Here is a 26691-nt window from a genome sequence, read left to right on the forward strand (position 1 = left end):
TAACTCTGAAGGTGAGTTCACGTGCTAAGGAAAGCACAGTAGCTCCAGTGACCCAGGTTCGGTCCTGACCTCCAGCGCTGTCTGTGTGGAGTTTGCACGTTCTCCCTGTGACTGTGCGGGTTTCCCCCGGGTGCTCCGGTTTCCTCCCATGTCCCAAAGACCTGCAGGTTGTTGGGTTAATTGGCTGCTGCAAATCCTATTCCCCCCCCCCCCCCCCCCCCAAGTGCAGGCAAGGGTTAGAATCTGGGGGGAGTCGATGAGAATGTGGGGAGAATAAAATGGGATTAGTGTAAAACTGGAGAAGTAGGACATTGAGAGAGATTGGTGTAAACCTGTGCTGATGGTCGGTGTGGGCAGTGACTGAAGAGCCTGTTTCTGTGCTGTGTGATTGGATGTCACTAAGGCAAAAGTAAAATGAGTCAAAAGTGTTGTTCACCAAACTATATAGTGGACCCGCCCCCCCCCCCCCCCCCCCCCCCCCCCCCCCCCAAGCAGGTGAGGGGGAGACCCGGTCATGCGCCAGTTTGTCTACCCACTGAGCCGGAGTGTTGCACAGCCTCTACGCTCCCTGTGCCATAACACCTCTACGATAAGACTTCATTCTCTTTATTTTTTTCCCCCCACAGGGCTTGATAGAATCAACTAAGGACAATGGGACGCTGGCAGAAGACACCAATATCCGAATGATTACGCTGTTCGACAATGAAGAGGTAAGGGCAGACGCAGAGAGGATGTTTCCAACTAGGTGGAGGGTCTGATAAGACCACTTAAAAATCATTGTGAAATCCAGGAGAATCTGCCTTACCCCACGAGTAACAAGGAAGTGGGGTTTGCCAATGCAGGGGAAGCAAATAAAACTGCAGATGCTGGAATCTAAAACAACAATGACGTGTGAGACAAGATGATATGGATTAAGACCACTGCCATAATGAGGTCCAATATAAACAAGAAGAACAACACCTTCTGTCTAGGCACTTTGCAACCTTCTGGAATGAACAGAGGAGGAATTTCTTCAGCCAGAGGGTGGTGAATCTGTAGAATTCATTGCCACAGATGGCTGTGGAGGCCATTGGGTGTATTTAAAGTGGAGGTTGACAGGTTCTTGATTAATAAGGGCGTCAAAGGTCGCGGGAGAAGGCAGGAGAAGGGGATTGGGAGGGAAAATTAAATCAGCCATGATTGAATGGTAGAGCAGACTTGATGGGCGGAATGGCCTAATTCTGCTCCAATGTCTATATCCCACCAAATCAACATCCCGTTGACACTAATCCAACATTAATCCCATTTATTCTTCCCACATTCCAATTAACTCTTAAGATTCATAGATATTTATTTATTAGTCACATGTACATGGAAACACACAGTGAAATGCATCTTTTGTGTAGAGTGTTCTGGGGGCAGCCCGCAAGTGTCGCCACGCTTCCAGCACCAACATAGCATGCCCACAACTTCCTAACCCGTACGTCTTTGGAACGTGGGAGGAAACCGGAGCACCCGGAGGAAACCCACGCTGGCACTGGGAGAACGTACGAACTCCTTACAGACAGCGGCCACAAAACAAAATTGAATAACGAGGTAGTGTTCGTGGACCATTCAGAAATCTGATGGCAGAGGGGAAGAAGTTGTTCTTGAATCGTTGAGTGTGGTCTTCAGGCTCCTGTACCTCCTCCCTGATGGTAGTAACGAGAAGAGGGCATGTCCCAGATGCTGAGGGTCCTTAGTGATGGATGCCGCCTTCTTGAGGCATTGCCTCTTGAAGACGTCCTCGATGGTGGGGTGGCTGAGTCTACAATGCTCTGCAGCCTCTTGCGATCCTGCACATTGGAGCCTCCATACCAGGCTGTGATGCAACCAGTCAGAATGCTCTCCACCGTACATCTGTAGAAATTTGCAAGAGTCTTTGGTGACATACCAAATCTCCTCAAACTCCTAATGAACGAGGGCAACTTGAACCATTACTTCATATTTTTGTTTCCACACACGGGGAGGACATTCAGCCTAATGAGTTTGTGCTGTGATGTCTTTGGATTAATAACAAGTTAGGTTCTTGTTTGGTTAACGTTCCGGTGGATGCTTTACTGCACTAAAGAGCAATTTAAGTGAAATCTCAGAAGCCTGAATGTGTCTCGAACCCGAGTTCTAATCATGTTCTTCCCCTTCTCCCCTGCCGTGTCGAGGTTGGTAGTGGCAGTGCTCAAGGTGCAGAGTCCTGCTTGACAGAGTTAGTCCTTCGCCGACTGTCCAGCAGCAACCACAACCTGACTGCGTACGAGGAAGCCATTCCCAAGTCCTTCATGCTCAGCTCTGACATGGCTCATGCTGTGCACCCCAACTACCAGTAAGTGTTCTGTCTTTGCATGCTTCCTAAGCAGGAATACATGTGGCCATTGGCCAGATTATCTGTAGACTGTTGATCTAGAGTCATACAGCATGGAAACGGGCCCTTCAACCCAACTTGTCCATGCTGACCAAGATGCCAGTAAGCTAGTACCATTTGCCTGCATTTGGCCCATACCCCTCTTAAATATGGAACATACAGCACAGAACAGGCCCTTCGGCCCACAATGTTGTGCCGACATAGCTAATCCCTCCTAACTACAGAATGCCCATATCCCTCTATTTTCCCCTCATTCATGTGCCCATCCAAGCCCCTCCTAAAAGCCCCCAATGAATTTGCCTCCGCCACCCTATCAGGCAATGCATTCCAGGCATCCGCCACTCTCTGAGTTAAAAAAAACTTGCCTCTTGCTTCTCTTCTGAACCTACCCCCTCTCACCTTAAATGCACGCCCTCTGGTATTGGATCGCTCAATGATGGGAAAAAGATTTTGCTTGTCCACCCTATCTGTGCCTCTCATAATTTTATACACCTCCAACAGATCACCCCTCAGCCTCCGCCGCTCCAGAGGAAAGATCCCAAGTTTGTCCAGCATCTCCTGATAGCACATGCCCTCTAATCCAGGCAGTATCCTCTGCACCCTCTCTAAAGCCTCTACATCCTTCCTATAATGAGGTGATCAGAATTGCACGCAATACTCTAAAGATGCAGACTAACCAGAATTCTATAGAGATGCATCATAACTTCTTGACTCCTATACTCAATACCTTGATTAATGAGAGCAAGCATTCCATAAGCCTTCTTAACCACTCTGTCTACCTGTGCAGCCACTTTCAATGAGCCATGGACTTACACCCCAAGGTCCCCATCATCATATCTGTCCAAATGTCTTTTAAGTATTCTCAATGTACCTGCCTCTACCACTTCCTCTGGCAGCTCATTCCATATACTCACCACCCTCTGTGTGAAGAAGTTGCCCCTCGAGTCCCTTTTAAATCTCTCCCCTCTCACCTTAGACATATCCCCTCTAATTTTTGAATCCCTTTCCCCTAGGAAAAAGACTGTGTGCTTTCATCCTATCTATGCTCCTCATGATTTTATACTTCTCAGTTCTATGCTCCAGGGAATAAGTTAGATATCATTAGATTAGTCCCTGCAGATGTAGGGATAGAACAGGAAAATAGCATTGAGGTGGAAGATCAGTGGTGATCTTGAATAGCAGAGCCAGCACAAGTGACCATTTGACCCAACCTATTTTTTTTGTTGCTGAGGAGGTGCAAATGAAATGAAATTTTGCACAATCAACAGCTAACCTCCCTGCTTCTGACTTTATAATGGAAGGGAAGTCACTGGTGAAGTATCTGAAGATGATTGGATCTGGGATACTCCTGCAGTGCTGTGCTGTGCTGGGCTGATTGATGTCCAACGATCGCAGCCGTCGTCCCTGGTGCTCCAGTCCTTGATGCCCTCCCTTCAGTTTTACCAGGGCTCCTAGATGCAATATCCAATCAAATGCTGCTTGATGTCACTCTCCTGTCACCTTTGGAATGCAGTTCTTTGGTCCATGTTTGGACCAAGGCTGTCATTAAGTCTAAAGAAACCTCGTCTTTATGGTTAACACGAGGGGACATAATTTTAAGGTGATTGGAGGAAGGTATAAGGGGATGTCAGGGGAAGGTTTTTAACACAGAGAGTGGTAGGTGCGTGGAACGCACTGCCTGCAGAGGTTGTGGGGGCAGATACATTTGGGACATTTAAGAGACTCTTAGATAGACACATGAATGATAGAAAAATAGGGGGCTATGTGGGAGGGAAGGGTTAGATAGACCTTAGAGCAGGGTAAAATGTTGGCACAACATTATGGGCTGAAGGGCCTGTACTGTGCTGTAGTGTTCTATGAAACTCAGGGCATCAATGAGCAGGTGAAGGTGCTGCTTGATAGTACTGCCAACTGATTCAGAGTAGACTGATTGGACAGTAATTAGCTGGTTTGGATTTGTCCTGCTTTTTGTGAACAGGACATATCTGAGCAAGTTCCACACTGTTGGGTAGATGCCAATGCTGCAACTGTATTAGAACAGCTTGACGAGAGGCGCAGCTAGTTCTGGAGCGCAGGTCATCAGTGCTGCAACCGTGCTGGATGTTCAGGTTCCACGTAAGCTCTCCTCATCACACTTTCCTTACACATGTGTTCACCCTGTTCCTTTTAAATGTAACTGGACTCTTTCCCTCAGCCCTGCCTGTGGCATTGAGCTCCACATTTTAACAACCCTCTGGATGAGGAGGTTTCTCCTGAATTCCTGATTGGATTTAGTAATCTTATATTTATGGAAAATAAAGCGCCTTGGTAAACTGGTTTATCATTGTCACATGTATTGACATACAGTGAAAACTTTTCATGCCATCCATACAGATTATTTCGTTAAAGTCTTTGAGTTTATTGTCATATGCACCAGTCTATGTGTGCACAGGTGCAATGAAAAACCTACTTGCAGCAGCATCACAGGCACACAGCACCAGATAAGCAGCATCCACAAGAAAAACATAAAATAAACAAACAATTCTTACAAGAAAGGGGACAGTTATAAAAAAAAAAGTCCATCTTAGTGCAAAGTACAACACTGCATCAAGGTAGTACAAGGGAAAACAATAACAATGCACAATAAAGTGTTATAGAGAAAGTGCAGTGCAGGTAGACTATAAGATGCAAGGCCATAACAGGGTAGATTGTGAGGTCAAAAGTCCATCTTACTGTTCTGGGGACCTTTCAGTAGTCTTATAACAGTGGGATAGAAGCTGTCCTTGAGCCTGGTGGTACGTGCTTTCAGGCTTTTTTATCTTGCGTGCCTCTGGTTTATGGACTCATCGGCAAATAGAAACATCATCTCCGTGTTTACCCTATGTACCACCAGGCTCAAGGACAACTTCTATCCCACCGTTATAAGACTATCGAACAGACCTCTAATAGGCAATCTACCCTGTTATGACCTTGCACCTTATTGTCTGCCTGCACTGCACTTTCTCTGTAACTGTAACACTTTATTCTGCATTCTGTTATCGTTTTACCTTGTACTATCTCAACGCACTGTGTAATGAACTGATCTGTATGAACTGTACGCAAGATAAGTTTTTCACTGTAACTTGGTACATTATGAAAGGATTCAATAGGGTAAATTGGTTTATTATTGTAATAAAACCAATTTATCCTATTGAATTCTTTCATAATTTTAAGGATCTTTATCAGGTTACATTTCAGACTTATCAAAAAAGCCCCAACCTTTTTGATTTTACCTAATTTTGATTCTATTGTCTTCATCATAAATTATAGTCAGCCCACCAGTTTATGCCAATCATCAAGTACCTATCCCTAATCCCATCTGCCAGCACTTCTCTACCTTGGTGAATTAAAGTACACGTCTAGATACTTGCTAAGTGTTGTGGGAGTCTCTGCCTCCACCACCCCCTCAGACAGTGCATTCCAGATTCTAACCTCCCTCTGGGTTCTTTCTCGGGTCCCCTCTAAACCACCTGCCCCTTGCCTTACACCTCTGCACTCTGGTCGTAGACACCTCTGCTATGGTGAAAAGTTTCTCACTCTCTACCCTCTCTGTGCCCCTCATAATTTTGTACACCTCTGTCAGGTCCCCCTTCAGCCTCCTCTGCGCCAAGGAAAATGGAGAGGTTTATAAAATCATGAGGGGCATGGGTAAGGGGAGTCTAAAACTAGAGGGCACAGGTTTAAGGTTAGAGGGAGAAATATTTAAAAGGGACCTGAAGGACAACTTTTTCACACAGAGGGTGGTGAGTATATGGAATGAGCTGCCAGAGGAAGTGGTAGAGTCAGGTACAATTACAATGGTTAGCAGACATTTAGACATGTAGGAAAGGTTTAGAGGGATGTGGGCCAAATGCAGGCAGGTGGGACTAGCTTAGGTAGACAAATTGGTTGGCATGGATGAGTTGGGCTGAAGGGCTTAATTGCTTGATGTACAACTCTAAGGAAAACAAACCCTTTAGAACTCTGGTTAGGCTGCATTTAGAGTATTGCGTGCAATTCTGGTCACCTCACTATAGGAAGGATGTCGAGGCTTTAGAGAGGGTGCAGAGGAGGTTTACTAGGATGCTGCCTGGATTAGAGGGCATGTGCTATCAGGAGAGGCTGGACAAACTTGGGCTCTTTTCTCTGGAGCGGCGGAGACTGAGGGGTGATCTGTTGGAAGTGTATAAAATTATGAGGGGCATAGATAGGGTGGACAAGCAATATCTTTTTCCCCATTATTGAGCAATCCAATACCAGAGGGCATACAAAGGTGAGAGGGGTAGGTTCAGAACAGGCATGAGAGGTACGTTTTATACTCAGAGTGGTGGATGCCTGGAATGCGTTGCCTGATAGGGTGGTGGAGACAAATTCATCGGAGACTTTTAAGAGGGCCTTGGATGGGCACATGAATGAGAGGAAAATGGAGGGATATGGACATTCTGTAGGTAGGAGGGATTAGCTATGTCGGCACAACATTGTGGGCTGAAGGGCCTGTTCTGTGCTGTACTGTTCTATGTTAAACCCAACCTATCCAATCTCTCTTCGTATCTGAAACACTCCGTCCCAGGTAACATCCTGTTGAATCTCCTCTGCACCTCTCTGGTGCAGTCACTTCCTCCTACAGTGTGGAGACCATGCCTGTATTGGTAATGCACCTTCTCCAGTGTCACTTGCAGCAAGAATTGTGGACTTTAGACAAGAAATAACAAGCCAGAACTGAGTGAAACTTGCTTTGTTTTCAATCTTTCCAGAGACAAACATGAGGAGAATCTGAGGCCGGCTCTGCACAAGGTGAGATATCTGGGTCATAATTAAATCCCACAGAGGTTTCGTAATGAATTCATAAAGGGACATAATTTTAAGGTGATTGGAGGAAGATATAAGGGGATGTCAGGGGTAAGTTTTTTTTACACAGAAAGTGGTGGGTGCATGCAATGCACTGCCAGGTTGTGGGGGCAGATACATTAGGGACATTTAAGAGATTCTTAGACAGACACATGAATGATAGAAAAATGAAGGGCTATGTGGGAGGGAAGGGTTAGATGGATCTTAGAGCAGGATAAAATGTCGGCACAACATCGTGGGCCTGTACTGCGCTGTTCTATGTTCACAAATCAACAAAAATATTGGGGGGGGGGGCGGTGAAATGTGAGATTATTCTTCTAAACAAATCTGTTGAAATTTTTTTTAAGATGTGAAATATTAGTAAGTCTTGGTGGCATCTGGGTATGCTGGTTCACAAAACACACAATGATAACTTGCAGTTACAGCAAGCAATCAGGAAAGCAAGTTTTATATTGACCTTTATTTCAATGGAACCTGAAGTAAAGGAGTAAGGAAATCTCACTGTAACTGCACAGGACTGCAAACAGCTTGATCTGAATGCACAAAGCTTGCTCGGTTAGTTTGCAAATGACCAGAAATTAGGAGGTGTTGTTAATAGTGTAGAAGGTTATCGTAGATTACAGGGGGATCTTGATCAGTTAAGAAAGTGGGCTGAGTAGTGGCAAACAGATTTCAATACCGCTAAGTGTGAGGTGATGGATTTTGGAAAGTCAAACCAGCATAGGACTTCTGCTATGAATGGTAGGGTACTAGGGAGTATAATGGAACGGAGGGACCGAGGAGTACATAGTTTGTTGAAAGCAGTGTCACAGGTAGACAGTGTGGTGAAAAAGGTGTTTAGCACGCTGGCCTTCATCAGTCAGGGCACTGAGTATAGGAGTTGGGACGTTATATTGCAGTTGTACAAGTCATTGGTGAGGCTGCACTTGGAGCACTGTGTACAGTTTTGGTCACCCTGTTATGGGAAAGACATAGTTAAACTGGAAAGAGTGCAGAGAAGATTTACCAGGATGTTGCCAGGACTCGAGGGCCTGAGTTATAGGGAGAGGTTGGCCAGGCTGGGACTTTATTCCTTGAAACGTAGGAGAATGAGGGGTGATCTTATAGAAATGTTTAAAATGATGAGAGGCATAGATAAGGTGGACGGTAACAGTCTTTTCCCCAGGGGAGGGGAGTCCAAAACTAGGGGGCATGGGTTTAAGGTGAGAGGGGAAAGATTTAAAAGGGACCTGAGGGGCAACTTTTTCACGCAGAGGGTGGTCAGTATATGGAACGAGCTGCCAGAGGAAGTGGGTGAGGCAGGTACAACAGTATCATTTAAGAAGCACTTGGATAGGTACATGGAGGGGTGGGACAGAGGGATATGGGCCGAACACAGGAAATTGGGACGAGCTGGGTGGGCACCATGGTCGGCATGGACTTAATGGGCCAAAGGGCCGGCATCCGTGGTGTATTGCTCGATGACTCTATGCCTCTGGTAAAACCATAGAACCATACAGCACAAAACAGGCCCTTCAGCCCACCATGTCGTGCCGTCCATCAAACCACCCTCACATTATCTAACCCTTTCCTCCCGCATATCCCTCTATCCCACACTCCTCCATATGCCTATCCAACAAACTCTTGAACCTGTCCAATGTATCTGCCTCCACCGCCACCCCAGGCAGTGCATTCCATGCACCAACCACTCTATGGGTGAAAAACCTCCCCCTGACATCTCCCCTGAACCTCCCACCCATAACCTTAAAGCCATGCCCTCTCGTCTTGAGCATTGGTACCCTGGGAAGGAGGTGCTGACTGTCTATCTATTCCTCTCAATATTTTATATACCTCTATCATGTCTCCTCTCATCCTCCTCCTTTCCAGTGAATTAAGCCCTAGCACCTTAAGCCTCTCCTCATATTCCATACGCTCTAATCCAGGCAGCATCCTGGTAAATCTCTTCTGCACCCTCTCCAACGCCTCCACGTCCTTCCTATAATGCTGCGACCAGAACTGAACACAGTACTCCAAGTGTGGTCTAACTAGAGTTTTGTAAAGCTGCATCATCACCTCGCGGCTCTTAAACTCAATCCCGCGATTTACGAAAGCCAACATCCCATAGGCCTTCTTAACTGCTCTATCCACCTGTGAGGCAACTTTCAGTGAACTGTGAATATGAACCCCCCAGATCCCTCTGCTCCTCTACACTGCCAAGTACCTTGCCATTTACCTTGTACTCTGCCCTGGAGTTTGTCCTTCCAAAGTGTACCACCTCACACTTCTCCGGATTGAACGATTGAACTCTATCTGCCACTTGTCAGCCCAGCTCTGCATCCTATCAATATCCCTCTGTAAGCTCCGACAGCCCTCCACACTATCCACAACACCGCCAGTCTTAGTGTCATCCGCAAACTTACTAACCCAGCCTTCCACCCCTTCATCTAAGTCATCTATAAATATCACAAAAAGTAGAGGTCCCAGAATTGATCCCTGCGGGACACCACTAGTCACTGCCCTCCAATCCAAGGGCACCTCCCTCCACCACAACCCTCTGCTTTCTACATGCAAGCCAATTCCTAATCCACACAGCCAAGCTTCTCTTGATCCCTTGGCCTCTGACCTTCTGAAGAAGCCTACCATGAGGAACCTTATCAAACGCCTTACTAAAATCCATATAGACCACATCCACCGCACTACCCTCATCAATCTTCCTCGTCACCTCCTCAAAGAACTCTATCAGGCGGTGAGGAAAATCTTCCCTTCACAAAGCCATGCTGGCTGTCCCTAATCAGTCCATGATTCTCTAGGTGTTCATAGATCCTATCCCTTAGAATCCTTTCTAACAGCTTACCCACCACAGACGTGAGACTCACCGGTCTATAATTCCCTGGACTATCCCTACTACCTTTTTTGAACAAGGGGACAACATTCGCCACCCTCCAATCCTCCGGTGCCATCCCCATGGACAACGAGGACTCAAAGATCCTTACCAGCGGTTCAATAATCTCCTCCCTTGCCTCTCGAAGCAGCCTGGGGAATATCCCGTCAGGCCCCGGAGATTTATCTGTCTTGATATTATTTAACAACTTCAACACATCCTCTCTCTTGATGTCTGCAACCTCGAGAACATTACCCTTACCAGCACTCCCTTCCGCATCATCAAGACCCCTATCCTCGGTGAGTACCGAAGAGAAGTACTCATTGAGCTTCTCCCACTTCCGCCGCCTCCAGGCACGTTCTGCCACCTTTGTCTTTAATCGGACCTACCTTTACCCTAGCCATCCTCCTACCCTTCACGTACATGAAAAAGGCCTTGGGATTTTTCTTAACTCTACTAGCCAACACCTTTTCATGTCCCCTTCTAGCTCTCCTCAGCCCTTTCTTAAGTTCCTTCCTCGCTACTCTATATTCCTCACAGGCCCTGTCTGAACCTTGCTGCTTATACCTCACGTATGCTACCTTCTTCTCCCTAACAAGTCGTTCCACCTCTCTCGTCACCCACAGTTCCTTCACCCTGCCATTCCTTCTCTGCCTCACCAGGACATATTTATCCCTAACATCCTGCATAAGATCCCTGAACATCAACCACATCTCCATGGTACATTTCCCTTCAAAAAGGACATCCCAATTTACACTCCCAGGTTCTCTCCTTATAGCCTCATAGTTCGCCCTTCCCCAATTAAATATCTTCTTGTCCTCTCTGCACCTGTCCCTGTCCATGAGAATTTTAAAGGTTATGGAGCAATGGTCACTGTCCCCCAAATGCCTCACCCACCAATAGATCCTTCACCTGTCCCGGTTCATTTCCTAAAACTAGATCTAGCATGGCATTCCTCTACTCGGCCTGTCAACATACTGCGTCAGGAATCCCTCCTGGACACATTTAACAAATTCCGTCCCATCTAACCCTTTTGGCACTAAGCAGGTTCCAGTCTATATTTTGGGAAGTTGAAGTCTCCCATTATAACAACACTGTCATTTTTGCGTCTCTCCAAACACTGCCTGCCAATCTGCTCCTCTATATCTCTACTGCTGCCGGGGGGCCTACAGAATACTCCTAGTAGAGTAACTGCTCCTTTCTTGTTCCTTACTTCCACCCATACGGACTCTAGAGATGATCCTTCTACAACATCCATCCTTTCCACAGCCGTAACAGTGTCCCTGACCAGTATCGCCACCCCTCCTCCTCTTCTCCCCCCTTCCCTATCCCTCTTAAAACACCGAAAACCAGGAATATTCAATATCCACTCCTGCCCTGACGTCAGCCACGTCTCAGTAATAGCCACAATATCATAGTCCCCCATACTTATCCAAGCCCTCAGTTCATCTCCCTTATTGCTGACGCTTCTTGCATTTAAGTAAACACACTTCAGTCCATCTACCTTACTACTTTTATAGCCTGTATTCTGCTTCTCCTTCCCCAAAGCCTCTCTACCTGTTTGATCTAACTTTTCCCCATCCCCTTCTTCCTCTGACCTACTCCTCCGGTTCCCTTCCCCCTCACAAACTAGTTTAAATCCTCCCGAACCACCCTAGCAAATCTTGCCACAAGGATATTGGCCCCCTTCTGGTTCGGGTGTAACCCGTCCTCTCTGTACAAGTCCTACCTTCCTGAGAAGAGATCCCAATGATCCAGAAATCTAAAACCCTCCCTCCTGCACCAACTTCTCAGCCACGCATTTATCTGCCACCTCCTCCTACTCCTGCCTTCACTATTGCATGGCACCAGCAGCAATCCTGAGATTGCTACCCTTGAGGTCCTGTTCCTCAATTTTCTGCCTAGCTCCCTGAACTTGCTCTTCAGGACCTCATCCCCCTTCCTACCTATGTCGTTGGTGCCAACATGGACCACAACTTCTGGCTGCTCTTCCTCCCACTCAAGAATCCTGTGGACCCGATCAGTGACATCCCGGACCCTGGCACCTGGGAGGCAACATACCATCCGGGATTCATGCTCACTGCCACAGAGCCTCCTATCTGTTTCCCTGACTATCAAGTCCCCTATCACTACCGCATGTCTCTTTCCCACCCTTCCCTTCTGAGCAGCAGTACCAGTCCCAGTGCCAGAGACCTGGTTACTGCAGCTAGGCCCCTGCAGGTCATCCCCCTCAACAGCCTCCAAGGCGGAAAACCTGTTACTGAGGGGAACAGCCTCCGGGGTTCCCTGCTCAGTCTGCCTGCCTGACTTCTTCTTTCCTCTTCCCTCCCTGACAGTCACCATTCTATCTGCATCCTGTACTTCAGATGTACCTGCTCTAAGGGGGTGACTGCCTCCTGATGGACCGTGTCTACATAACTCTCTCCCTCCCTAATGCTGCGCAGTGTTTGTAGCTGCGACTCCAGCTCATCGACCCTGAGCCGAAGTTCCTCCAGCCTCAAGCACTTACTGCAGATGTGGCCATCTTGGACCGCAGCAAGGTCCACGAGTTCCCACATCAAGCAGCTGCAGCATATGACCATGTCCTCCATCTGACTACCTTTTTTTACCCCTAGTTAATCCCACCTACAAATCTATAATAGACAACAGGTACCACACCCATTGTACTATGCAGTTTTGGTCTCCACGCTAAGGAAGGTTATACTTGGTGAAATTGCCACGTAGGTTTGGCTGCTTAGCCTTTTAATTGCCCCTGAGAAGGTGGTGGTGAGCTGCTGCCTTGAACCGCTGCAGTCCTTGAGGTGTGGGAAGACCCACAGCGCTGTTTGGAAGGGAGCTCCAGCAGCGACGATGAAAGACAGGGATATATTTCTGTCAGGATGGTGTGTGGCTTGGAGGGCAGCTTCCAGGTGGTGGCGTTCCTGTGCTTTTGCTGCCCTTGTCCTCAGGAGGTGCTGCCTAAGGAATCTTGATGAGTTGCTGCAGTGCATCCTAAAGAAACTGCTGCGACTGTGCGTTGGTGGTGGAGTGAGTGAAGGTTGTGGATGGGGTGCCTATCAAGCGGGTAGCTGCGGCCTGTATGGTATCGAGTTCCTTGAATGTTGTTAAAGCTGCACTCTTCCAGGCAAGTGGAGCGTCTACCATCACATTGATGTAGGCGTACGCTATTGGGAGAGATTGAGTAGGGTAGGATTATACCTGTAACTTAGAAGAGTGAAAGATGAGATGAATAAAATTATCCGAGGGGTTCAGAATCAGGTTTATTATTGGTTTATTATTGTCATTTGTACCGAGATAGAGTGGAAAAATTTGTCTTGCATTACAGTTCATACAGATCAATTCATTACACAGTGCAGATACATTGAGTTAATACAGAGTGCATTGAGGTAGTACAGGGTAAAAACAACAACAGTATAGAGTAAAGTGTCACAGCTACAGAGAAGTGCATTGCAGGGTGTAGGGTCATAACAAGGTAGATTGTGAGTTCAAGAGCCATCTCATCATATAAGGGAACCGTTCAATAGTCTTATCACAGTGGGATAGAAGCTGTCCTTGAGCCTGGTGGTACGTGCCCTCAGGCTCCTCTGTCTACTGCCTGATGGGAGAGGAGAGAAGAGAGAATGACCTGGGTAGATGGGGTCTTTGATTATGCTGGCTGCTTCACCAAGGCAGCAAGAGGTATAGACAGAGTCTATGGAGGGGAGGCTGGTTTCCATGATGCGCTGGGCTGTGTCCACAACGCTCTGCAGTTTCTTGTGGTCCTGGGCAGAGCAGTTGCCATTACCAAGCGGTGATGCATCCAGATAGCATGCTTTCTGTGGTGCATTGATAAAAATTAGTGAGTGTCAAAGGGGACAGGCCAAATTTCTTTAGCCTTCTGAGGAAGTAGAGGCGCTGGTGAGCTTTCTTGGCCGTGGCATCTATGTGGTTGGACCAGGACAGGCTATTGGTGATATTCACTCCAAGGAACTTGAAGCTCTCAACCCTCTCGACCTCAGTGCCATTGATGTAGACAGGTGCACATATACTGCCCCCTTTCCTGAAGTCAATGACCAGCTCTTTTGCTTTGTTGACATTGAGGGAAAGGTTGTTGTCATGACACCACTCCACTAAGCTCTCTATCTCCTTCCTGTACTCTGACTCATCGCTGTTTGAGATACGGCCCACTACGGTGGTATCATCTGCAAACTTGTAGATGGAGTTAGAGCAGAATCCGGCCATGCAGTCATGAGTACATAGGGAGTAGAGTTGGGGGCTGAGGACGCAGCCTTGTTGGGGGCACCAGTGTTGAGAATAACCTTCATGGAGGTGTTGCTGCCTGTCCTCACTGACTTGCGGTCTGTTGGTCAGAAAGTCAAGGATCCAGTTACAGAGGGAGGTCTTGAGTCCCAGGTCTCGGTGTTTGATGATGAGTTTGCTTTGAATTATAGTATTGAAGGCAGAGCTGTAGTCAATAAACAATAGTCTAATGTAGGTGTCTTTACTGTCCAGATGCTCCAGAGCTGAGTGTAGGGCTAGGGGATATCACTGACGTATGTCGTGAAATTTGTTGTTTTGTGGAAGCAGTACAGTGCAAGACATAAAAATTACTATAAGTTACAAAAATAAATAAATACTGCAAAAGAGGAATAACGAGGTAGTGTTCATGGGTTCATGGACCGTTCAGAAATCTGATGGCAGAGGGGAAGAAGCTGTTCCTGAAACGTTGAGTGTGGGTCTTCATGCTCCTGTACCTCCTCCCTGATGGTAGTAATGAGAAGAGGCCGGGTGGTAAGGGTCCTTAATGATGGATGCTGCCTTCTTGAGACACCTCCTCTTGAAGATGTTGTCGATGGCTTTGGAGGGGCTGTCTCCCCCTGGCTGGGACGTCTACAACCAAGGGGGATAAATGATTGAACGTTTATGACAGTGAATTTTTTTGCTCAGTTTGTGAATCGTTGGAATCCCTTTCCCGGAGAACTGTGGAAATCTTGGTTATTGAGGATATTTGAGGGTGAAAACAGCAGGTTTTTTGACACTGATGGTATTACAAAATATGAGAAATAGGCCGAAAGATGGCTGTTGGTGGATCATCAGTCACGATCTTATTGAATGGTGGAGCAGACTCAAGGGGATGAATGGTCTCCTGCTATTTTATTTGGCTTGTGAAACTAAAGAGTAAAGTTGAAAGAAATGTCTTGCTTCTGTTGTTTACTGCTCATGAAAACGCCCATTTACATGGGTAAAATGTTTTTCAGAAGGCCTGTAATCTGCTAAAGGTGTATCCCTCCCTAGTCCTCTATCATTCATGCGTCTATCTAAGAGTCTCTTAAATATCCCTAATGTATCTGCCCCCACAACCTCTGCCGCCAGTGCGTTCCATGCACCCACCACTCTCTGTGTGTAAAAAAAACTTAACCCTGACATCCCCGTTATACCTTCCTCCAATCACCTTAAAGTTACGTCCCCTCATGTTAGCCATTGTTGCCCTGGGAAAAAGTCTCTGACAGTCCACTCAATCTATGCCTCTTATCAACGTACACATCTATCAAGTCATCTCTGATCCTCCTCTCCAAAGAGAAAAGCCCTAGCTCACTCAATCTATCTTGTGTCCTAAGGCTGCAGCATCCACCACCTTGAACATTCTTTCCTTCTCATGCCAACACACAGCATCTACCAGTTATTGGCCTGTGCTAATCAGACAGCACCTCCTAAACCTGGCACCTACCACTGAAACATATCACCACTCGCTCATGATGTCTGGGTTTAAATTCACGAAATCCCTCACCAACAGCGCTGGGGGGCACCTTCAACATACGGACTGCAGCAGATCAAGAAAGCAGTTCATTCCCACCTTCACAAGGGCAAAATGGGGTGAGTGATAAATGCTGTTCTTGCCAGTGACACTCATGAATAAAAAAAAGAATTAGGTGATCTGGCAGTGATCTCATAGCTGGGACTTGTTATGTATAAATTGGCTGCCGTGTTTCCTAAGTTACACTTTCCAAGAGATGCCCTGAGGTCTTACTCCACACAGTGTGAAGTCCTTTTGAAGTGTAAGGAAGTCATGGGATCTCTAACACTCAGCCAATGGATGGAGCCTTAATGCGACTTCTGGGTGTCACCTAATAAGCCGGGTGGGAATACTTTAAAGCAGGTCTAGCACTTGTTGCATTTGCAAACACAAGTGAAATATTACAGCATGTGTGACATTGTTGGGGTCTCGAAAAACAATCTTTGAGGCTCCATCCAGCTCCCACACCACCCATCCGTTAAACACACAATGTCGTAAAACTTCATGCTGAAGTGGATCAATGGAATGTGTACACAATGCATGAAAAGAACAAACGTACTTGTGTGGCCACTTCTGACGTATTAAGTCATTCTGTCAGGAATTATCAAACAACAAGTTGCATAAGCTGGTGTTCGAGCAGCTGATCAAAAGCTTAAGAATGTAAGAAACATCAGAATCAGGTTTATTATCACTGACTTGTATGTCATGAAATGTGTTTTCTGGCAGCAGTACAGTACAGAGACATCAAATTACTATACCTTGCAAATTAAAGTGCAAAATAAAAAGGAATAATGAAGTATTGTCCATGGACCGTTTAGAAATCTGATGGCGGAGGGGAAGAAGCTGTTCCTGAAATGTTGAGTGTGGGTCTTCAGGCTCCTGTACCTCCTCCCCGATGGTAGTAATGAGAAGAGGGTGTGTCCCGGGTGCTGAGGGTCCTTAGTGATGGATGCCGCCTTCTTGTGGCACCGCCTCTTGAAGATGTCCTCGATGGTGGGGAGGGTTGTGCCTGTGATGGAGCTGGCTGAGTCTACAACCCTCTACAGCCTCTTGCGATCCTGTACATTGGAGCCTCCATACCAGGCGGTGATGCAACCAGTCAGAATGCTCTCCACCATATATCTGTAGAAATTTGCAAGTCTTTGGTGACGTACCGAATCTCCCCAAACTCCTAATGAAGTAGAGCCACTGGCGTGCCTTCTTTGTGAATGCATCAATGTGTTGGGGCCAGTTAGATCCTCCAAGATGTTGATGGCCAGGAACTGGAAGCAGAAGTAAGCCACTACGCCCTCTGCTTGCCCTGATTACACTAAAACCATGGTTGATCTTTTACCACATCACCACTCTCCATTTCCTTTTATTCCCTTAATGTTTATTAATCTCAGAATTCCACAGTGTTCTGTCTCCAAATCCCATTCACCTGCTACTCCCAGTTTACTGATGTACATTGGTTCAACGCTTTAATTCTCTCATCCTCAATTCCCGCTTCCCTGTAGCGTCCTACAACCCTCTTCCACTTTATTTATTTGTTAAATGGTTGCTTAAAGAAATTTTAAGAAGAACAATTCTACAACTTAAGCTGAAGGCACAGCCTTCAGTAGTGATGAATTCATAGATGCACGAGGGGGCAGAATTGGAGGAGGGCAGAGATCTTGGAAAGTAGTGGGGCTGGAGGAGATTGTCGGGGGTGGGGGTGGGGTGGGTTCGGGATGAGGGAGTGGGGTTTTGAATCTTTGAAGATTGAGGTGTTCCTGAGCCAGCCTGGATCAGTGAACTCCGGGTGACGGGTAAAGGGGTCCAAGAGAGTGGTCCATGATATAGTGATACACCTCGTGAAGTAGAAAGGGCCCAATGCTTAATTGCAGTTCTGTGTTGTTAATTTTAACAGTATCCCCGGTCACACAGCGCAATGTCCTTTCTTTTGGTTCTGTCTCTCTGTGCGATCTGCTAACGAAGCCTTCCTCTTTCCTGTGCAGGGTCCAGTAATTAAATTTAACAGCAACCAGCGATACGCCTCAACGGCTGTGACTGTGGCGATAATCCGAGAGATTGCTAATCGTGTGGCAGTCCCGCTTCAGGTAATCTTGTGTTGCCCCTTCTCTCAGGGTTGTTGGAGGGGGTAAAAGGGGAAATGCATTCATCCTGTTCACATATTGGGAATTTGAGTGAGTTCACTTCAACACCACAAGGTGGCACAGAAGAGCCGCTGCCTTGCTCTGCGGGTTCAATCCCGACCTCCGCTGCTGTCTGTGTGGGGTTTGTGACCACATCGGATTCCATCCACATCCCAAAGACGTGGGGGTTGGTAGGTTAATTGGCCACTGAAAATTGTGTGTGAATCAGGTGGGAGTTGGTGAGAATTTGGGGATAATAAAATGGGATTAGTGTAGGACGGGTGCTTGTTATTCAGTGCAGACTTATTGGGCAAGAGGCCAGTTTCTGTGCTGTATGATTTGATGACCACCAGTAGCCCTGCTAGTAGAGCCACTACCTCACATGTCCAGCGACCCAGGTTTGATCCTGATTTCCGGCTCTGTCTGTGTGGAGTTTACACATTCTCCCTGTAACCACGTGGGTTTCTCCAGTGTGCTCTGGTTTCCTCCCACATCCCACAGATATGTGGATGGCTGGGTTAATTGTCCCCCCTACGTAGGTGAGTGGTAGAACCTAGGGGAATTGATGGGAATGTGGGGAGAATAAAATGGGATTTTTTTGATCTCGGTCAAAGTCGAGTTTATTGTCATATACACAAGTCCATGTGTGCACAGGTGCAATGAAAAACTTACTTGCAGCAGCACCACAGGCTCATAGCATCAGATAAGCAGCATTCACAAGAAAAACATATATTAAACATAAATTGTACACAATTTTTACAAGAAAGAACACAATTAGAACAAAAAAGAAGCCCATTTTAGTGCAAAGTGATCATAGTGTTGTTAAACTGTAGTGATTAGGGTTGTGCCGGTTGGTTCAAGAACCGAATGGTTGAAGGGAAGTAGTTGTTACTGAACCTGGTGGTGTGGGACTTCAGGCTTCTGTACCTCCTGCCCGATGGTAGCTGCGAGAAGATGGCACAGCCCAGATGGTGGGGATCTTTGATGATGGATGTAGGATTAGTGTGAATAGAAAGTTGAATGTCAGCACAGACTCGAAGGGCAGGTTTCTATACTCTATTCTACAATCTCAATGAACTCTGATCAGCTTCCAATTGTTTTTAGGATGTCATGGTGAGGAACGACAGCCCGTGTGGGAGCACAATCGGCCCGATTCTGGCCGCTGGCCTAGGGCTGAGAGTGGTGGACCTTGGCAGCCCACAGTTGTCCATGCACTCCATCCGGGAGATGTGCTGCACCTCCAGCATCCACCAGACCATGGCGCTGTTCAAGGTGAGCGACCCATTGGCAAGATGCTTCACCCTGTGTTCGGTGACCTTCCTTCACTCTTGGTCAAGCATCGACTTGGTTTTAAAATGCTCAGGCTTGTTTGCTGCATGACCTTGTGACTCTATCTATGAAGAAACATAGGCAGGGGTGTTTAGGGAGGAGAAGCCAAAACTTTGGGACCTTGGCGATAGGAGGCATGGTTACCAGTGGTGAAGTATTTAAAATCAAGTTCCAAGTTTATTGGCATACAGACCCAGGGTATAAATGCCATGAAAGTTAGCTTTTTGCAGCAGTAGCACTGTACGTTAGAAACATGAGTTAACATTAATGTTACGTACCAGCAACAAAAGAAACACACCGAGTCATGTATAAGTGTTAGAAACTGTCTTATTAATAACTACTTATGATAATGAGGAAAAAGTAAAAATGTTAGATATTAAACATTAACCCCCCACCCCAAAACTAAACCCGAAGTGTTAGTGTGTGTGGCAAATTCCCAAACTCCAAGTCCAGGAATAGTGTTCAAAGTTGAGTTCAGCAAACCATAATGTGAGGCGTGAGCAAAAGGCTTTTGCAAAACCACCGTTGACTGAAGAGAAAATGTAGAGAGAGAATAGAAATACGAAATCCAAATCCAAATGTTCCCCGATGGAACCCATACAACAGCTCAGTCACTGATGATCTCCACTGCTTTGTTCTGAAGTATCTGCCACCCCGAAAGGCATTCGAGACGTGGCCGTCCACAGAAATACCTGTTTCCTTCTACAGGTTAACGACAAAGTGGACTCCACCGGATTATTCCAAAAATCCATACGTGGATTGTAGTGACACACAGTTATTGTTCTTCATCCATCGATACAGAGACCAGCAGGCAGTGTCTCTCTCTCTCCCTCTCTCTTTCTTTTCTGACTGAACCAAAACGTCAGCACATCGTTGTCTTCTGCTGTTGTCGTAATGACGCCTCACACACTCACACACTACTGTACTATGCCTTAAAGGGATATTCACCAAATAGCAACCTAATCCATAACATTAACATCAAAGATACATAACCTGAACAACAAAATAAACATAACGACACCAGTGTAAGTTGAGAGAAAAAGAAATATAGTCTGAGGTAGTGTGAGGGTTTTTCAGGTGGGTTCAAGAACCTGATGGCAGTGGGGAAGAAGCTGTCGTTGAACCTTGAGGTGTGGGTCTTCAGGCTCCTGTACCTCCTGCCTGATGGCAGCGTTGAGAAGAAGGCACGGCCCAGATGCTGGTGGTTCCTGATGATGGATGCCGCCTTCCTGAGACGTCGCCTCTTGTAGACGTCCTCAATGGTGGGGAGAGCTGTACCTGTGATGGAACTGGCTGAGTCCACCACTCTCTGTAGCCTCTTCAATCAGGGATTGGAGCAGAGAACTCCAGAGGGATTTCAGGCTGGTGTAGATGAGAAACGGAAAAGACATGAAGGAATTTAAGGACAGGTATCGCCAGGATTTATTTCCTTTGCTGGATGAGCTGTGGTCAAGTGTTTGTGTCATGGGGCTGCTTTTAATTTTTAGTGTCATCTCCAGGCCTGCCAGGTGGTGGCAGTCTTGGTCTGTGTTGGAGGGATAGGTTGACGTTTGGCCCGTGATTCACGGAGCATTCCAGCCACTCGCATCATACTGCACACCCCAGGAGCCCCAGCAGCAGATGGCTGCACTCCAGCGCACCTGGGCTGATGTGTCCCTCCCTCTGCACCGCACCCTTCGAATTAAACGGTGCCACGCAGGACATAGAACAGTACAGCGCAGGAACAGGACCTTCGGCCCACCGTGTCTGTGCTGACCACGATGCCAATTTAAACTAATCCCGTCTGCCTGCACATGATCCCTCTCCCTCTGTTCCCTGGACGCAAGAGAGACTGCAGATGCTGGAATCTGGAGCAACAAACAATCTGCTGGAGGAACTCAGCGGGTTGAGCAGCATCTGTGGGGTGGTTGGTGGGGGGGAAGGAATTATCGATGTTAGGACCCTGCGTCAGGACAACAGCATTTCGACCTGAGGTGATCTTGTAGAGGTGTATAAATTATGAGGGGCATAGATAATGCACTCAGGGATGGGGTATCAAGAATTAGAGGGCATAGGTTTAAGGTGAGAGGGGGGAAAATTTAAGAGGAACTTGAGGGGCAACTTTTTTTTTACACCAAAGGTGGTGTCTATGTGGAACGAGCTGCCAGAGGAAGTGGTTGAGGCAGGTACAATAACAACTTTTAAAAGACAGTTGGACAGGTACGTGGATTGGAAAGGTTTAGAAGGTTATGGGCCAAACGCTGGCAAATGGGACTAGCTTGGATGGAGCATCTTGGTTAGCAAGGACCAGTTGGGCCGAAGGGCCTGTTTCCGTGCTGTGTGATGCTATGAACTCTGATTCTAACCTTCTCTGCTGCAAGGTGAACAACCCCAGTATATCCATGGAATTGGTCCCTCACCCCTGGGACCGTTCCAGTCGCTTCCCTTGGTGCCGCTCCAAGGCTATTTTTAATGTTCATTCAAGGGACGTGGGCTTCGCAGGCTGAGCCAGCATTTAATTGCCCTCCCTAGTTACCCTTGAGAAGGTGGTGGTGAGCTGCCTTCTTGAACCGCTGCAGTCCTTGAGGTGTGGGTACACCACAATTCTGTTAGGGAGGGAGTTCCGGGATTGTGACACAGCAACGGTGAAGAACAGCGATACATTTCCAAGTCAGGATAGTGTGTGGCTGGGAGGGCAATTTCCAAGCCACACACCATGTTTTTTTCCCCGTGTGGTGTTCCCCGTGCTTCGTCTGCTCTTGTCCTTCTAGCTGGCAGCGGTGGTGAGTTTGGAAGGTGCTGTCTGAGGCGTCTTGGTGCTTGTGCCTAAGATTCAGAATCAGGTTTATTATCACTGACGTACTGACATGAAATGTGTTGTTTTGCGGCAGCAGTACAGTGCAAGACATAAAATTACTATAAGTTACAAAAATAATAAATGGTGCAAAAGAGGGAATAACGAGGTAGTGTTCATGGACCGTTCAGAAATCTGATGGCAGAGGGGAAGAAGCTGTTCCTGAAACGTTGATTGCGGGTCTTCAGGCTCCTGTACCTCCTCCCCGATTGTAGTAACGAGAAGAAGGAATGTCCTGGATGGTGAGAGTCCTTAGTGATGCATGCGGTCTCCTCGAGGCACCGCCTCTTGAAGATGTCCTCGATGGTGGGGAGGGTTGTGCCCGTGATGGAGCTGGCTGAGTCTACAACCCTCTGCAGCCTCTCGATCCTGCGCATTGGAGCCTCCATACCAGGCAGTGATGCAGCCAGTCAGAATGGTCTCCACCCATCTAGACAGATCATACCAATCAGTACATCGGGGTAGTACAAAAGGAAAAGCAATAGCAGAATGCAGAATATAATGTTACAGTGACGGTGCAGGTACACAAATAAGGTGCAGGGGCCATGACAAGGTGGATTGAGAGATCAAGAATTCATCATTATTGTACAAGAGGTCGATTCAAGAGTTTTATAACAGGTTTTCAGCTGTAAGGTTGAGTTTGAGGAGCTGGTGTTGTTCTCCTTGAAGCAAAGGTTGAGATGAAGTTGAATTGGGATTACGACTATTTAAATAAGAGGGACAAAGAGAATATGTTTTGTTAGCCGATGGTGCAAGAGCAAGGAGACACAGGTTGTGTAGCGGTTAGTGTAACGCTATTACAGCACCAGTGACCCGGGTTCAATTCCGGTCGCTGTCTGTAAGGAGTTTGTACGTTCTTCCCGTGTCTGCGTGGGTTTCCTCCGGGTGCTCCGGTTTCCTCCCACATTCCAAAAGATGTACGGGTTAGGAAGTTGTGGGCATGCTAGGTTGGCGCCAGAAGCGTGGCGACACTTGCGGGCTGCCCCCAGAACACTCTACGCAAAAAGATGCATTTCACTGTGTGTTTCGATGTACATGTGACTAATAAAGATATCTTTGTGCAAGAGGTAAAGGGGGTACAAGGAGCAGGGAGTGGCAGAGACCTGGAACACTGCCTACGAGGGAGGTGGAAGCAGAGACGATCAATGCTTTCACAGGGAATTGGCTCAGAGAAAGGACCGCAGATGCTGGAATCTAGATGAAAAACACATCAGCATCCGTGGAGAGAAGCAGGCGGTCAACGTTTCGGGTCAGGACCCTTCTTCAGGATTGAAGATAGGAAAAGGGGAAGCCCAATATATAGAAGGGCAAAGCAGAGCAGCAATAGATGGACAGAAGAGGGGAGGCGGGGTGGGCACAGGGTGGTGATAGGCCGGTGCAAGTAAGAGATGGTGATAGGCCGGTGCAGGGGAGGAGGGGAGAGCAGGTCCACCGGGGGATGGACCAAAGGTAAGGAGAAAACAAAAAGGGATTAGGAAAAAGAGAGAGAGGCTAGAAAATTGGCTCAGCACTAACTTTTCAGGTCCCCGACAGAGAGAGAATAAAGCTCATCTGCAGGGAGCTGTGATTGTTCCAGTGGGTGGGATGGTGTCCTCCTGCGTGGTGATAATTCTATGCATCTTCAGACGGTCAGGGAACTTTTACATCCAAGATCCAAAGACACATGGTTTTATCATTTCACCCGAAGCTAGTGCAGTACTCCCAGTGGGGCATGAGACCAGATGATATGCTCAAATCCCAGGGAATCTGCTGACTTGAACTAGTGTGGTGCCACTTGACATTCTGCTCTTCATAAGCTGATGTCCATGCTCTCACCTTGCCCAATCCTTTGGAAGTCAAACCAGGGTAGGACTTGTACAGTGAATGGTCAGACCCCGAGGGGTGTTGTGGAACAGAGGGACCGTGGAGAACAAGTACATAGTTCGCTGAAAGTGGTGTCGCAGGTAGACACGGTGGTGAAGAAAGTGTTTGGCACACTGGCCTTCATCAGTCAGGGAGTATAGGAGTTGGGATGTTATGTTGCAGTTGTATAATGCATTGGTGAGGCCGCAAAAGAGTATTATGTTCAGTTTTGGTATTGGTTTATTATTGTCACTTGTACTGAGGTACAGTGAAAAACTTGTCTTGCAAACCGATCATACAGGTCAATTCATTACACAGTGCAGTTACATTGAGTTAGTACAGAGTGCATTGAGGTAGTATAGGTAAAAACAATAACAGTACAGAGTGAAGTGTCACAGCTACAGAGAAAGTGCAGTGCAATAAGGTGCAAGGCCACAACAAGGTAGATTGTGAGGTCAGAGTCCATCTCATTGTATAGGGGAACCGTTCAATAGTCTTATCACAGTGGGGTAGAAGCTGTCCTTAAATCTGGTGGTACGTGCCCTCAGTCTCCTGGATCTTCTACCCGATGGGAGAGGAGAGAGAATGTCCTGGGTGGATGGGGTTTTTGATTATGCTGGCTGCTACACCAAGACAACGAAAGCTAAAGACAAGAGTCCAAGGAGGGGAGACTGGTGTCCGTACTGCGCTGGGCTGTGTCCACAACTCTCTGCAGCTTCTTGCAGTCTTGGGCAGAACAGTTGCCGTACCAAGCCGTGATACATCCAGATAGGATGCTTTCTATGATGCATCGGTAAAAGTTGGTGAGAGTCAAAGGGGACAAACCGAATTTCTTTAGCCTCCTGAGAAAGTAGAGGCGCTGGTGAGCTTTCTTGACCGTGGCATCTACGTGGTTTGTCCAGGACAGGCTGTTGGTGATGTTCACTCCCAGGAACTTAAAGCTCTCAACCCTCTCGACCTCAGCACCATTGATGTAGACAGGTGCATGTACACTGCCCCCTTTCCTGAAGTCAGTGACCAACTCTTTAGTTTTGTTGACATTAAGGGAAAGGTTGTTGTCATGACACCATTCCACTAAGCTCTCTATCTCCTTCCTGTACTCTGACTGACTCATTGCTGTTTGAGATACGGCCTACAACGGTGGTATCATCTGCAAACTTGTAGATGGAGTTAGAGCAGAATCTGGCCACACAGTCGTGAGTGTATAGGGAGTAGAGTAGAGGGCTGAGGACGCAGCCTTGTGGTGCACCAGTGTTGAGAATAATCGTGCCGGAGGAATTGCTGCCTATCCTCACTGATTGCGGTCTGTTTGTTAGAAAGTCAAGGTTGCCCTGTTATAGGAAAGACATCATTAAGCTGGAAGGAGGTGCAGAGAAAATTTACAAGAATGTTACCAGGGCTCAAGGACCTGAGTTATAGGGAGAGGTTGGGCAGGCTAGGCCTTTATTCCTTGGAGCATAGGAGACTGAGGGGTGACCTTATAGAGGTGTATAAAATCATGAGGGGCATAGATAGGGTGAACACGCACAGTCCAAAAACTAGAGGGCGTAGGTTTAAGTTGGGAGGGTGGTGCATATATTGGAATGAGCTGCCAGAGGAAGTAGTTGAAGCAAATACAATAAAAACACTTAAAAGACACTTGGACAGGTACATGGATAGGAAAGGTTTAGAGGGATATGGGCCAAACGTGGGCAAATGGGAGTAGTTTAGATGGGCATCTTGGTCGGCATGGACCAGTTGGGCTGAAGGGCCTGTGACCCGTGGAGACTGTGGTGGGGACGGAAGGGGCTGTAATTCCATGTTGATCCTCTGGATGTTCCGTTTTAACCTCTTGTGTTTCCTCCCAGGGATTCTTTGACTTCTTCCCATCTGTGAACGACACTCTGACCATTGACTGAGGCCACTGCCTTCCTGGCTCCCAGACTGAAGGCCAGTCCATCAGCGGTCAATGTCTCCGGACTGGACACCCCAACTAAAGTGGGCCCAACCCACACAGCCACCTCTCTCTTCCAAAGGACAGCGACTCTTAATAATGTAACGTCTGATTTAGCAAGGAATGGAAACTGCTTATAATCACTGCATTGGGTTGCTTGCAACATTGTGATTTGGGTCTTTGTAACTCTGGATGGAGCCCGTCATGGACACTGGAGATGTTGTACTTGGGGAGCAGAAACTGGGGATGCGACTGTGCTGTGTTCACATAAACCGAGAAGGCTTCTCTCTGTGTGGTCTGTGGCTTCTTGGTGGCAGTGTGCTGTGGGAGCACCCACAGTGTAATGCACCACACTCTCAGGTTGATCGTGCTGCCATTGCTGCCTTCTCCCACTGTCGTGGAGCCTCTGGAAAAGGGCAAAGACACGAGAGACTGCAGAGGCTGGGATCTGGAGCAACACACAATCTGCTGGAGGAACTCAGCGGGTCGGGCAGCATCTGTGTGGGGGGTGGCGGGGGGATTGTCAACGTTTCAGGTCCTGATGCAGGGTTTTGACCTGAGACATTGACAGCTCCTTTCCTCCCACAGATGCTGCTCGACCCCCTGAGTTCCTCCCACAGACTGTTTGTTACTTTGATAAAAACTTTCACTTAATCCCACTCGCCTAATCTCTCCTCATAACCCCTACTCGTTTTACTTTCTCGACATGCATAGGCTTGTTTGCCGGATCCAGCCCTTGTGTAGGAGGGCACAATCTCTAAGTGTACAGGTGGAACGGAGGAGAC

The 26691-nt window shown here is 47.3% G+C and overlaps 1 protein-coding gene across 1 annotated transcript in view; it reads left to right on the forward strand.

Moving 5' to 3' along the window:
- The window catches only part of dnpep (aspartyl aminopeptidase), a 56642-nt gene extending 30259 nt beyond the window's left edge, over window positions 1–26383 (forward strand). Inside the window, 6 exon segments of the mRNA XM_052014378.1 lie at window positions 627–710; window positions 2178–2338; window positions 7129–7168; window positions 17832–17933; window positions 19074–19241; window positions 25821–26383. Coding sequence (XP_051870338.1) covers window positions 627–710; window positions 2178–2338; window positions 7129–7168; window positions 17832–17933; window positions 19074–19241; window positions 25821–25871 — 606 coding nt within the window. The 3' untranslated portion in view covers window positions 25872–26383.
- The last annotated feature ends 308 nt before the right edge of the window (window positions 26384–26691 follow it).

Source organism: Pristis pectinata, chromosome 1 (assembly GCF_009764475.1).
Source record: "Pristis pectinata isolate sPriPec2 chromosome 1, sPriPec2.1.pri, whole genome shotgun sequence".
NCBI lineage: Eukaryota > Metazoa > Chordata > Chondrichthyes > Rhinopristiformes > Pristidae > Pristis > Pristis pectinata.